Raw genomic sequence first — 14,777 nt, 5'->3', positions numbered from 1 at the left:
GTATTTATTTCTTCCTGTCGGCTTTCATGTTGGTATCTGATTCTATAACCTTGCTCTCTCTCTAGCGTTTGTTTCTTCGGCTTTCCTGGAGGTATTTGAATCCATAAACCTTCATTCTTCAGCTTATCTTTGCATTCAACATCTTTCTATCGGCTTCCGTGTTGGTATTGATTCTAGTAACCTGTATTTTTTAGCTTATCTTCAACTCAACGTTTCTTTATGTATTGATCCTTCTCCTCTTTCTTTTCTCTCTTTTCGTGTTGGTATTGAGACCGATAACCTGCATTCTAACTTCATTTTTCTTTCTTTTCTCTCTTTTCGTGTTGGTATTGAATCCGATAACCTGTATTCTAACTTCATCTTTCTTTCTTTTCTCTCTTTCCGTGTTGGTATTGAATCCGGTAACCAGAATTCTAACTTCATCTTTCGCTCTTAACGTCTCTTTATGTACTAATCATTCTTCTATCTCTTTTTCTCCTCTTGTGTTATCTTTCCATTCCTCCTCTTCTTTTCGGCGTCCCATTCATTCTTGACTGCCTTTTCTCTCTCTCTCTCTCTTCCTCGTCATTCCTGCGCCTCGTATCCCGTCCCGCTCTCCCACAGGTGTTCATTTCCAGGAACTTTTACCGCTCGTGTTTCAACTCGGCTCCAAAAAAATAGTGTTCTTTCCTCAGTTTCTTTTCCTCCATTTCCTTCTTTACGGCCGTTATCTCTTCCTCACAATCCTCCTGCGGCTTTGCACGTGATCCTCTCTCGCTCACTCGCTCCTCTTCCTGCTGGTCCGATCCTCCTGCTCACTGCTTCTTCCTCGGAGGGCGGACTGGCACGCCCTTCATCTCGGCCTCCTGCTCGGCCTTCTTCTCCTCTGCCTTGGAGACGGAGGCTGCCTTGTAGGGGATGGGGCCGTAGTTATAGGTGGAGTAGTCAACGTCAGCGTACTCCATGTCCCCTCCGCCCAAGCTGGTCAGGAAGGGCTGCGGGAGAAAGACAAAAGATGAGACAAAGTTTTTAGAAGACACGAAAGGGTTTTGTGGGGTAAAGAGGATGAAACAGACGGCGAGGTGAATACAGGGGCTTGTAGGAGACCCAAATAGTGTACAATGGGGAGAAAAAGGGGACGTTGAAGGTAAAGGAGACTGGGGAATGACTTAAGAGTTACGAGTCTGTTGGCTTTGAACGTAAAGGAGAAAGGGGACAACTGAGGTGCAGGTAAAGACTTGAAGATGTGTGGCGTGGAATGTTGGATTGGAAGTTCAAGAGGAGGAAAGAAAGACAGGGAAAGGTGATAGCAAGGAAGATTCAGGAGCAGGTAAAGACTTTGAGTGGAGTGGAGCGGTAGGCCAGAGGTAAAGAATAATGAGTAGGACAAGAAAAGGTGCGTAAACTTGTAGAAGAAACGACTTATAGAGAACAAAAGGAAGACAGGGAAGGTTCATAGAAGAGATTTGAAGGAGATGAGAAGCAATAGAAAAGAGGAGAAAGGAAGATGAAAGGTTGAAGGTAATGGATTGAGAAGAAGCAACAGACAGAGAAATGATAATAGAAAAAGAAAGGAAGACAGGGAAGGGTGATGGAAGAGACTTGAAGGAGATGAGACGCAATAGACAAAGGGAGAAAGGAAGATGAAGGGTTGAAGGTAGTGGTTTGAGAAGAAGGAGCAAGGCAGAGAAAGGATGATGTTGAAGTGTAAAAGTAGAGGATTGAAGAAGATGCAAGTGGAGGAGTCCTTTTTTTTTTACCGTGAAGGAAGCAACTCAAGGGCAAAAACAAAGAACAAAAAAAAAGAAAGAAAAAATGTAGAGAAAAATAGTTGGGCAGTAGGGAGAAGAGTTTAATAGAGAGATTGACAGACAGACAGATAGAGAGTGAACATTCCATCCCTTTCTGCTCATCAACAGTTAGGTAAAAAAAAAAAAAAGAGTTGACGAGAATGAAGAAAATATAAATGTTTGGACGGCCATAAATTGTGAACGACATTTATGGACTGAGGATTGACGAAGGGGGGAGGGGGGAGGGGAGGGAAGGGGAGAGGAGAAGGGGGGAATGGGAAAGAGGGAAGATGGGAGGAGAAGGGGTAGAGGATAAGGGGAGTGAAGGGGGAAGAAGGAAGGGGTACTGGAGGTAATGGGGAAGGAGGTGGGGGATGGGGAGAAGGGGGTTAATGGGGGTGAATGGGAGAGGAGGAAAGGGGGAAGAGGGGAGGAGAATGGGTAGAGGAGAAGGGGAGTGAAGGGGGTCCACAAAGGGAGGAAGAGGGGGTTAAGGGGGGCAAAGGGGGGAGGGGGAATAAGGGATGAGAGGAAATAATGGCTGATTAATAGACTGATTGATTAATTTGATGGATTAATTGATTTTGTCCATCACTCGTGAGAACACAGCGGCTCCATAACGTGGCGCCGCGCTGCGTTAGGGGGAATAATTGAGGAAAATAGTAATAAAAACACGTGAAATAAGGACAATAAGTGAAAATAATAAAGACAAAAGGTGAAAGCAATGACGATGATAGATGAAAATGGGGACAGTAATAGGTGAATGAAACTGAGGAGAATAATAAGTGAAGGAAAATGAGGAAAATGATAGATGAATGAAATTGAGGAGAATAATAAGTGAAGGAAAATGAGGAAAATGATAGATGAATGAAATTGAGGAGAATAATAAGTGAAGGAAAATGAGGAAAATGATAGATGAATGAAATTGAGGAGAATAATAAGTGAAGGAAAATGAGGAAAATGATAGATGAATGAAATTGAGGAGAATAATAAGTGAAGGAAAATGAGGAAAATGATAGATGAATGAAATTGAGGAGAATAATAAGTGAAGGAAAATGAGGAAAATGATAGATGAATGAAACTGAGGAGAATAATAAGTGAAGGAAAATGAGGAAAATGATAGATGAATGAAACTGAGGAGAGTAAGAAGTGAAGGAAAATGAGGAAAATGATAGATGAATGAAACTGAGGAGAGTAAGAAGTGAAGGAAAATGAGGAAAATGATAGATGAATGAAACTGAGGAGAGTAAGAAGTGAAGGAAAATGAGGAAAATGATAGATGAATGAAACTGAGGAGAATAATAAGTGAAGGAAAATGAGGAAAATGATAGATGAATGAAATTGAGAATAATAATAAGTGAAGGAAAATGAGGAAAATGATAGATGAATGAAATTGAGGAGAGTAAGAAGTGAAGGAAAATGAGGAAAATGATAGATGAATGAAACTGAGGAGAATAATAAGTGAAGGAAAATGAGGAAAATGATAGATGAATGAAACTGAGGAGAATAATAAGTGAAGGAAAATGAGGAAAATGATAGATGAATGAAATTGAGGAGAGTAAGAAGTGAAGGAAAATGAGGAAAATAATATGTGAAATAATGAGGACAATAAGTGAAGAAGTTAATAACTGATGAGAATAGAGGTAGTTAGTTAATAATAATAATGACTAATAAGTAGAATTAATGACAACAGGTGGAAATAATGAGAGGTATGGGTAAGTAATGATAAAAATAGGTAAATTAATACCATAAGTGAAAATAATGACTCATAGGTAAAACAACGACGATGGATGAAAATAATAAAGATAATAGGTGACGATAAATGTTGATATCAGGTGGAAATAGAAGTAATCAAAATAAATGGGAGAAAGCACGATAAAAGTTGAAAGTAATGACAAAAAATACGGAAAATAAAATGAAAATAGGTAACGAGATAGACATAGAGTGAAAAATAGGTAACGAAATAGACAGTGAGTGAAAAATAGGTAACGAAATAGACAGTGAGTGAAAAATAGGTAACGAAATAGACAGTGAGTGAAAAATAGGTAACGAAATAGACAGTGAGTGAAAAATAGGTAACGAGATAGACAGTGAGTGAAAAATAGGTAACGAAATAGACAGTGAGTGAAAAATAGGTAACGAGATAGACAGTGAGTGAAAAATAGGTAACGAGATAGACAGTGAGTGAAAAATAGGTAACGAAATAGACAGTGAGTGAAAAATAGGTAACGAAATAGACAGTGAGTGAAAAATAGGTAACGAGATAGACAGTGAGTGAAAAATAGGTAACGAGATAGACAGAGTGAAAAATAGGTAACGAGATAGACAGTGAGTGAAAAATAGGTAACGAGATAGACAGTGAGTGAAAAATAGGTAACGAAATAGACAGTGAGTGAAAAATAGGTAACGAAATAGACAGTGAGTGAAAAATAGGTAACGAAATAGACAGTGAGTGAAAAATAGGTAACGAAATAGAGTGAAAAATAGGTAACGAAATAGAGTGAAAAATAGGTAACGAAATAGACAGTGAGTGAAAAATAGGTAACGAAATAGAGTGAAAAATAGGTAACGAAATAGACAGTGAGTGAAAAATAGGTAACGAAATAGACAGTGAGTGAAAAATAGGTAACGAAATAGAGTGAAAAATAGGTAACGAAATAGAGTGAAAAATAGGTAACGAAATAGTGAAAAATAGGTAACGAAATAGACAGTGAGTGAAAAACAGGTAACGAAATAGTGAAAAATAGGTAACGAAATAGACAGTGAGTGAAAAATAGGTAACGAAATAGTGAAAAATAGGTAACGAAATAGACAGTGAGTGAAAAATAGGTAACGAAATAGTGAAAAATAGGTAACGAAATAGACAGTGAGTGAAAAATAGGTAACGAAATAGAGTGAAAAATAGGTAACGAAATAGAGTGAAAAATAGGTAACGAAATAGAGTGAAAAATAGTTAACGAAATAGAGTGAAAAATAGGCAACGAAATAGAGTGAAAAATAGGTAACGAGATAGACAAAGAAGAAAAGAATATGAAAACAAATGAGAATAATGACAGAAATAGATGATTAAAATAACAAAAATCGGCGAAACTAATGATACAACAATAATAAGTTAAGATAATGGCAACAGTAGGTGAAAAATATCCCATTAACAGGTAGGAAGATATTATAGGAAAACGGGAAATGAACGGAAATACGACGAAATTCAAGACGAAGTAAAAAAAAAAAGAAAAAAAAAGTCTTCTTGAAAATAGCACGAGGGAAAAAAAGAGAGAAAAAAAGGAAAATTCTGAAGGGACACTTTGGAAACATAATTATCACCTGAAAGCAAGGAGGAGGAGGAGGAGGAGGAGGAGGGAGGAGGAGTCAAACGAGAGAAAATGTGCATGAGGAGGTAAGACAAGAAAGGTTTGTAAGGCACAGGAGGAGGAGGAGGAGGAGGAGGACAAAAAAAGTAAAACGAAAGAAAACTGAATATGAGGAAGAAAGACGAGAGAAGTTTATGAGACACGTGTCAGGTAAGAGGAGGAGGAGGAGGAGGAGGAGGAGGACGAAGAAGGGGACGAAGAAGGAAGAAGAGAAAGGGTTATGAAGCTTCGCGGAGGTAGGGCAGACTAGCTAAGAACAAGTATACCATTAACGTTGAAGAGAAAGACCTAAATGTTTTTCGAATACGCTCGTTTCGTTAAGATTTCAAATAGTACAAAAGATCACCAGAGTATAAAGTAGACAAAGAAATACCTTAAAACCTAATCCATATTGCTTTCTTTCTCATACCTAACATTAGTAAGAATTTAATCATAACAAAGAAAATCAACTTATTACAATTCGTTCAAGATTTAAAAACGGGTGAATTACCAAGAACTTAATAGAGAAATAACCAGAGTATAAAGTAGAAAAAGAAATACCTTAGAACCTAATCCATATTGCTGTCTTTCTGATACCTAACATTACTAAGAATTTAACCAAAACAAAGAAAATCAACTTATTACAATTCGTTCAAGATTTAAAAACGGCTGAATTACCAAGCACTTAATAGAGAAATAACCAGAGTATAAAGCAGAAAAAGAAATACCTTAGAACCTAATCTATATTGCTGTCTTTCTGATACCTAACATTACTAAGAATTTAATCATAACAAAGAAAATCAATTTATTCCATTTCGTTCAAGATTTAAAAACGGCTGAATTACCAAGAATTTAATAGAGAAATAACCAAGAACCTGCATATATTTCCTTTTTTCTGACATATAAAAGCTAAACAAAATCAATGGATAAGAAGAGTCACATATCTAAACATTTTAACCTCTTTTCTGTAGTTTAATAAAAAAAAAAAACTAAAAGAAAGAAAAAACTAGAAAATAACAACGATTACTCTCTCTCTCTCTCTCTCTCTCTCTCTCTCTCTCCCCCCCTAACACCAACGAGGAGTCAAACCTAACTGCATCCAACACGCGTGAACGAACATTCCACGAGCGAGCAACAGAAGATGGATGGCACTTCGGGCAAACCCAATTACACTTTATATTCGAGGGCTTCTATAATATTACCGAGGGCGTGGCCGGGGAGGGGGAGGAAGGGAGAAGAGGAGGAGGAGGAGGAGGAGGAGGAAGGCCGGGGCGTGGCGGCGGGGTGACCTGTGGTGTTATCAAGCCTCCCATGGTTCGAACCCTCCCCCTGTTGAAGGCCTGACTCTACCTGACGTTGGTAAATCAATATGCTAATACAGTTACAAGGGGAAAGAGAAGGCGGAGCGTAAGTGACATTCAAAGCGATGTGATATATGGTGTCAGGTGCGAGGGAGGGAGGGAGAGAGAGGGAGGGAGGGAGGGGGATGGAGAGGGAGGGGAATGGAGAGAGAGGGAGAGAGAGCGAAAACAGGGTGTGTGTGGAGGGAAAGGGAGGGTAAAGTGAGTAAGAGAGAGAGAGAAAAAGAGAGAGAGGGGGGCATAATTGAAAACAGAAAAGGGGGAGAGTGAAAATCGGAGAGAAAAGGCGAGGGAAGAGAAAATTATGAATAGGGAGAATGGGAGAGACAGATAGATAGATAAATGTTGATAGAAAATAAAACAAAGAGAATGGGGGAAGTGAATATAGGAGAGAAAAGGCGAGGGAAGAGGAAATTATTAATAGAGAATGGGGCAGACAAATGGATAGATAGATAAATACAGTTCGTGATTCTGTCGTGAAAATGGAGGAAAATGAGAGTGAAGAGGAAGTTATCATAGGAAGAAAAAACAGACATAAATACAGTTCGTGATTCTGTCGTGAAAATGGAGGAAAATGAGAGTGAAGAGGAAGTTATCATAGGAAGAAAAAACAGACATAAATACAGTTCGTGATTCTGTCGTGAAAATGGAGGAAAATGAGAGTGAAGAGGAAGTTATCATAGGAAGAAAAAACAGACATAAATACAGTTCGTGATTCTGTCGTGAAAATGGAGGAAAATGAGAGTGAAGAGGAAACTATCATAGGAAGAAAAAACAGACAGATAAATACAGTTCGTGATTCTGTCGTGAAAATAGAGGAAAATGAGAGTGAAGAGGAAGTTATCATAGGAAGAAAAACAGACAGATAAATAGAGTTCGTGATTCTGTCGTGAAAATGAAGGAAAAGGAGAGTGAAGAGGAAACTATCATAGGAAGAAAAAACAGACAGATAAATAAAGTTCGTGATTCTGTCGTGAAAATAGAGGGAAAGGAGAGTGAAGAGGAAGTTATCATAGGAAGAAAAACAGACAGATAAATAGAGTTCGTGATTCTGTCGTGAAAATGGAGGAAAATGAGAGTGAAGAGGAAGTTATCATAGGAAGAAAAAACAGACAGATAAATAGAGTTCGTGATTCTGTCGTGAAAATGGAGGAAAATGAGAGTGAAGAGGAAACTATCATAGAAAGAAAATAAAAACATAGATAAATACAAACAGATTCTTTATATAAGGATGAAAGAGGGGAAGGTAAAGAGGGTATGCGTGAGGGGACAGACCAACTTAGAGGGACGGGGAAGGGATAAGGAAGGGAAAACGAAGGGCAAATGAAGGGAAGGCTAACACAAACACAAGACCCTCCCCTTCAAACCCTAATTACGGAGAGTTGAGATGGAGGAAAGTTTCGCTGATGATAACAATTAACGATAAAAGCGAATAAACTCCGACTTTCCTCTCGAGCTAAACCTGCCGAAATAACGAACACGAAAGAGAGAGAAAAAAAAAACAACAACCCTGAACAAATATGAAACCATCCATAAAATCATCTCTGTATATTTTTCTTTACTTAACTTCTTACGAGCCACGCCCTGTGCTTTGAAAGGAAGATAAATTGAGGAAAGGGAGGAAGGGGGAAGGAAGGTAAGAGGGAGTGGGTGCAAAGGGAATAAAGGGAAAAAGGGAGGGAGGTAAGAAACGAGATCACGGAGAAGAAAGAAAAAAAAAGATAGAAACGAAGGGAAATAAAAGCGACAAGTGAATAAAATAAGAAGTATACAGAAAGAATAGAGGAAGTAAAACAAGGTAGAAAAGATAAAATATACCCTGAAAACTCTGCACAGAAATGGAGAGTATGAGACGGATGAGAAATAAATGCGAAAAATGAATAAGAGAAAGAATTTACCGAGAGAAGAGAACGTAGCAGAAGGTGGGACTCAGAAATATGCCTTGAAAGCTCTGTAAAGGAAAGGGAGAGAGAGAAAATGGGATGGAGAGAGAAGAACTTACAAGAACGGAGGGAATTGAATAAGAAACATGAATAAAAGGAGAAGTTTACAGAGAGAAGATAAAGCAAAACAATGTAAAACTCAATAATGTCTTGAGAACTCTGCACAGGGAAGGGAAAAAGAGAGAGAATGGGATGGATAGACCAGGAAGAAACCAACAAAGCTAGTAATGTCTCTTGAGAACAAGAAAGGAAGGGAAAGGAGAGAATGGGATGGATAGACCAGGAAGAAACCAAGCTCAGTAATATGTCTTGAGAACTCTGCACAGGGAAGGGAAAAAGAGAGAGAATGGGATGGATAGACCAGGAAGAAACCAACTCACTCGTAAAGAAAACGGAGAAAAGTATACAGAAAGAAAATAAAGCAAAACAATGTAAAGCTCAGTAATATGTCTTGAGAACTCTGCACAGGAAAGGGAAAGAGAGAGAATGGGATGGATAGACCAGGAAGAAACCAACTCACTCGTAAAGAAGACGGAGAAAAGTATACAGAAAGAAAATAAAGCAAAACAATGTAAAGCTCAGTAATATGTCTTGAGAACTCTGCACAGGGAAGGGAAAAAGAGAGAGAATGGGATGGATAGACCAGGAAGAAACCAACTCACTCGTAAAGAAAACGGAGAAAAGTATACAGAAAGAAAATAAAGCAAAACAATGTAAAACTCAGTAATATGTCTTGAGAACTCTGCACAGGGAAGGGAAAAAGAGAGAGAATGGGATGGATAGACCAGGAAGAAATCAACTCACTCGTAAAGAAAACGGAGACAACAAAAACAAAACAAGAAAGGACCCAGAAATCCCTCTTGAAGAACACCGCAGCACCAAATCCATACAAACCTTTCAGACGTCGATTTCTTGGCCCACAACAGGCCCATTAAACTGTAGGATGGCGTACTCAGTGTTCAAGTCTCGTCTGTAGTGGTTTGGCTGACCATTACGAGACACAGCGAGATCCGCATACACGACGCCAGGCGGGTATTTGGGCATGTGTGATTGGCTATTGACAGGCTGAGGGTATGGATGCGATTGGGTGTTGGGGTATGACGTGGAGGTGTGTGATTGGGTGTTGGGGTATGACGTGGCGCTGTGTGAATGGCTGGTGCTGGTTGGGTATGATGACGTGGCAGGATGTGATTGGCTCTCCGGTCTATGAGGATACGTGGAGGACGAGAATGACTGGCGAGAGGATGACTTTGTGTACGGCGCCGGAGGATGAGTCTCCTTCAGCGAGGTGGATGACGGGTACTGCTTGTAGAGGGAGGGGTTTCTTTGGTACTGAGGCGGGTACTGGGAGGGGTACTGGGACGGGTACTGGCTGGAGGAGGGGGAGGAGGAAGAGGAGGAGGAGCTAGGCGTAGGATTCTGAGCTGATCCGTAGCTGCCTGTCTTTCGGTTCTGCAAACAGAGCACAACACACGCCAAGGATTAGTGTGTTAGTCACGCCGCTCACAACACTCTCACACTCACGAGTTATTAATCAGTGAACTAAACACAAATCTACAACAACTACAACAACAACAACACTAGTAGAAGCACACATAATTATTGTATATCGTCGTGTATCAACAATAATTTCAAGCTACTTCAAAAGTGACACAGATTAAAGATAAGCAAGAGATCAAGATGGGCTGCAGTGTTACAAAAACCTGCGAGGGACTCACGCGGCACGTACACGAGCACGGTGGCAACATAGATGCCGGTGCTCTGCGTGCCAGGAGGCGAAAGAGGAAAAGCGAAAAAAAGAGATAAAAAGATAATTAGACGTAAGTTAAAAAAAAAAAAAAAAACTGAGATATTGTTAAAAATGTTCATGGAAAATGACCATCAAGGCAAAGTCTGAATGCATTGGTTTATCTGATGGCAAGGCAAGGCATTGCTGAGAGGGAGGGGGGGGAGGAGGGTGGTGGGGGTGGCCTGGCCTACAGCCTGTACCCTACAGGGAGGGGGAGGCTAGGGGGAGGGAGTGACTGGGACAGCGGTGACAGTCATTTACCACGGGAACTAAACAAAAGAAGCAGAGCACAACACACCTCACACACTACAGGCTGGGGCGGGGGGTGCGGGGACGCCTGCTGCAGGCCCGCGCCGCCCTGAGCGCCGGCCACGGGCGGGGGCAGGTTCTGGTAGGTGTGCCGCGGGCGGCCGCCGGTCCCGTTCCGCGGCGCCGGCACGGGCAAGCCGCCGGCCGAGGGGTCGTAGACCCGCGGGTCGGAGGAGTACTCGGGGGCGGCGCCGTGGGGCGCGGCGTGGCGGGGGCCGCCGTCATAGTATATGGAGTTGTTGTTGGCCTCCGCGGCGTGGGGCGGCGGCAGCACCGTCAGCCGCGAGGTCTGACTGGCCTCCACGGTGACGGTGTTGAGGTCTGGCCGCGAGGTGACGGTGTGTCGAGTCTCCGAGGTGAACTGTGTGGTCTGCGGCAGTACACTTGGCTGCTGGGTCTGGCCTGGGCCCTGACCCGCTCGATTGGGCACGGCTCTGGCCGCGGGCTGAGCCTCGATCATCTGGTGACTGTCCTCGTCAGCCTTGGCCCTGGCCCGCTTCTTGGCGCCGGGCAGACGCATGGACAGGTAGGCCGCCGTCCTGGCCAGTGGCCCCTTTGGCCGCCCCGTCGTGCTCCTCATGGACCCGTACGACTCAGAGTTTTGGCGGCGCACGCCCGTGCTGGAGGCGTCCCCCCGGGGGCTGCTGCCCTGCCCCCCGGTCACCTTTGAGCTGTCCTCCGCCTTGGGCTGGCTGTGTGTGACGTCATCTTTCCTGCTGCGGGTTGAGCCGTAGCCCGAGGAGGCCTGCTGGCTCAGCTGGCTGGGCGGGCGGCTGCCAAGGGCGGTGCCGGCGGTGCCTGTGGCGTCCTGGGCGTCCTGTGGCCACACAACACACACCACCCCGTCACAACCACACCACAACACAGCGGCGGCGGCGAGCCACAGTACGCCTCGCTGGGCCCAGCGTGAGTAGCAGAAAAAACTCGTCTTTGATTGACGAGGGACTGGACTGTCCGGGACAAGCCTCGACGCCCCGGGCCAGTCCCTCACAAAGGCGCCGCGGGAATGTTTTAATGAATAATTGGCGGCGTTTTGGCATTAGAGCAAGGAAGCCTCAACGCTGGTCAACAAACCCACGCTAGTGGATGCTGTGGCTCGCCGCCGCCCGCAACACAAAGGAACAAAGGGACAAATAAAGCAAGGAAGCTCAGCGGCCGGTCAATGCGACACTGAAACACTCAACACTCATGCACGGGACTGTATGCTACATGGGCGAGGCTGTGCTCTCTCTCTCTCTCTCTCTCTCTCTCTCACACACACACACACAGACAACGCCCAGATTTCAAAACAAACAAAAACAACTATAATTACAAGATATTAATCAAGGAACATTACACAACAATCATTACAAAACAACCACACTTTATAAGCAAGCAGGCGAGTGAATGAGTCTGGGAGGGGGGGAGGGGGTGACGGTGGACAGGTAAAGTGTGGGGGTGGACAGGTGTGTCTTACCTTGTTGGGCGGCGGCTGCATCCCGTGGAAGGGTAAGTTCTCGTAGAAGGTCTGTTTGTTAGCGTCATCGTCGGGTGAAGAGGGAACCCCGTTATCCTTGTGTCCAGTGGGGGGCGGCTTACTGCCTTCAGGATCTAAGACCGAGGCCAACAGGGTGGAGAAGAAGAGGCGTGAGGGCGGGGGCTTGTTGCCGTAGCCGGGTTCAGGTGTGCTTCACGAATCAGCTTCCTCCCACTCTCCACTTTACTCTTTTCATCCTTATCTTAATACTTTATAAGAGAACAATGATGACTCCTTAATTTCCGTTTTCCGTTGCAATTCACGTGTCTAATAACTGATCTGAAGGTTCCAAGTTAAATTAAAATGACGCGTTTCACTGGAAAGACTTTGGGAGAGCCAGCTGATTGGTCGCCAGTGGGAAGGGGGAGGAGCTTATTCGTCGAGTCAACCTGAACGGGCTAAAGTTACCGTCGATTTCCACTGGCGAAGCTTCAAATAAACCTTAAAATAGCTTAATGAAACACTGAAGTGAATCATTACTCTTAGTCATGTCTGGCAAAGAAAGAAGCGTAAATTTCCTAATAAATATATGATAAAAATATGCAACTGAATTCACACGTAAGATTTCACATTTCATCAGAAGACAGAGAAGCGAGAGATTTGAAAACACTGCTGCTGACTGCGAGATAAAAGCCGCTAAACTCGCATACATAAAACAATATAGAGTAAAAGAAGCTGCAGCCTGAATCTTGCTTAGAGGAAACTGAAATAAAAAGGAAAATTCAATTAACAGACAAAAAAAATGACAAAACAGACAAGACGGAGCAGGGAAGCACACGAGACAACACAGACACAGACACATCCACACACACACACACACACATACACACTGGCACTCAAACACACACACACACACACACACATACACACGCACGCGAACATAGGGCTGAGGAGTTGGACGCGGAGGCAAAGAAAACAAAAGATGAACATTGACGGGGCGTGGAGCTGAAGCGTGTGAGAGGAAGCTTTAGTGGTGCTGGGGGTAACATTTATGAAGAAACAATGCGTGGTGCTCCAAAAAAAGCTCAACAACCTGACGGAAGCGAAATAACTGAGGCTGTAACATGAATAAGGGAAATTAAGACCAAAACATAACCTGTGGAAGGGGAAATTAAAGAGAGGATTATGCGCGACGAAACTCCCGGATTATGAAGTCGAGGGTTTGGGGAAAGGAAGGAGGGTTGTGAGACGGCTTAGAGGGCGCGCCAACCCCTTTCTTCGGCTAGGCGGGACACAGAAGGAGCCACTAGCGTCCTGTCCGGTGGCTCAACACACAGAGACACAGAGCGAAGCATAAACAAAGAAATGCCCAAAAGATGTTCAAGATGTTCCTCTGGCGCGTTGAAAAAGACCTTGCAATCTCTCGTACTCGGGGTTCAGGTTGTAGTGGTGATGTTAAAGCCTTGTTATCATGTGTTAGTGGTTATTTTGCTTCATTCATTAGGGCAAGTGCGTGGAGTGAGTGAGGGATTAGTTTTACGTGGCTAACTTGCAGCATTCAAGGTTATTCGTTTTGCTTGTGGATTCTAAAGTGTGGTAATTTGTGGTGTTTTGAGTATGTGGATTTTTGTGGGTGTGTGGAAGGTGTGAGGTGAAGTTTAGGTGTTCGAAGCATCTGAAGCCTCGCCTCGTACTGCTTCGAAACCTTAATGAGGAGTCGGAACATTGATTTAAGAGAGAGGGAGACAATAACAACGACGGCCCATGACGACACACGCTCAGGTATCAAATGTGTACCTGCCAAGATCTCTCTCTCTCTCTCTCTCTCTCTCTCACACACACACACACACACACACACACACACACACACAAACTATATACATTCACGTGCAACACACCAATGCTAAAACACCTACACCGTACACACACACATACAGCATCAAGACACCCTCAAGAGAACACCCAATACTGAGGAGGAGGACGAGGAGGAGATGGACGTGGAGGCGAAGGAAGGGGGGAGAGAGGCACGTGAGAGTCTTGGCTGCTTCCCGTGAAACTGACAGCTCGAGTGACACAACGAGGCTCTGATTGCTTCACTGCTTCCCCCCTTGGCCACTGGTTATCTAAATAGCAAAGAGTGTGAGATGCCAAGGCCCCTGAGCATCCAAGGCTTGAGCGCTCACACGTCCCAGCCAAGACATGAGCGGGAGTATTATTTATTAGAGGAATGGGGACTGTAACCTCTTAGTGAATGGGAGTAAATGTTTTTGTTGATATAATGATTCTGGGTATACAAAAGAATGCTCATTGGATCCTCTTAGTAAACTTGAGTAAAGGCTTTTGTTAATATGAATCCAACTGAGTACACGAAAGAATTTTCACCGGATCCTCTTAGCAAATGCAAGTATATGTTTTTGTAGATATAATGAATTTGAGTCCACAAAAGAAATGTCATCGGATCCCCTTAATAAACTGGAGTGAATGTTTTTGTTGATATGAATGCAATTGAGTACACAAAAGAATGGTCATCGTGGCTTTAATATATGAGAGTAAATGTTTTTGTAGACAATTATAATGAATCTGAGTACAAAAAAAAAATAGTTACCAGATCCTCTTAGTTAATATGAGTAAGTGTTTTTATTTGAATGCAATCGAGTTCACAAAAGAATGGTCATCGTGGCTTTAATATACGAGAGAAAATGTTTTTGTAGACAATTATAATGAATCTGAGTATAAGAAGAAATAGTTACCGGATCTTCTTGGTGAATACGAGTAAGTGTTTTGTAGATATAATGAATCCAAT

The 14,777-nt window shown here is 42.9% G+C and overlaps 1 protein-coding gene across 6 annotated transcripts in view; it reads right to left on the bottom strand.

Moving 5' to 3' along the window:
• Positions 1–826: 826 nt before the first annotated feature.
• Positions 827–14,777, bottom strand: part of LOC126996956 (hemicentin-1-like) — a 90,952-nt gene continuing 77,001 nt past the window's right edge. For 5 of the 6 annotated variants that reach the window (XM_050857911.1, XM_050857909.1, XM_050857912.1 and 2 more), the window contains 4 exons: positions 11,975–12,108; positions 10,508–11,335; positions 9,315–9,872; positions 827–974 (listed from right to left, as the gene is read on the bottom strand). In XM_050857911.1, coding sequence (XP_050713868.1) covers positions 9,318–9,872; positions 10,508–11,335; positions 11,975–12,108 — 1,517 coding nt within the window. In that variant the 3' untranslated portion in view covers positions 827–974; positions 9,315–9,317. The remainder of the gene's footprint in view (positions 975–9,314; positions 9,873–10,507; positions 11,336–11,974; positions 12,109–14,777) is intronic. The other variant, XM_050857914.1, reaches the window with a different exon arrangement.

The sequence above is a fragment of the Eriocheir sinensis genome, chromosome 11 (genome assembly GCF_024679095.1).
Source record: "Eriocheir sinensis breed Jianghai 21 chromosome 11, ASM2467909v1, whole genome shotgun sequence".
NCBI lineage: Eukaryota > Metazoa > Arthropoda > Malacostraca > Decapoda > Varunidae > Eriocheir > Eriocheir sinensis.
The sequence above is the reverse complement of the archived record's forward strand: the minus strand, read 5'-3'. Positions and strand labels throughout refer to the sequence as shown.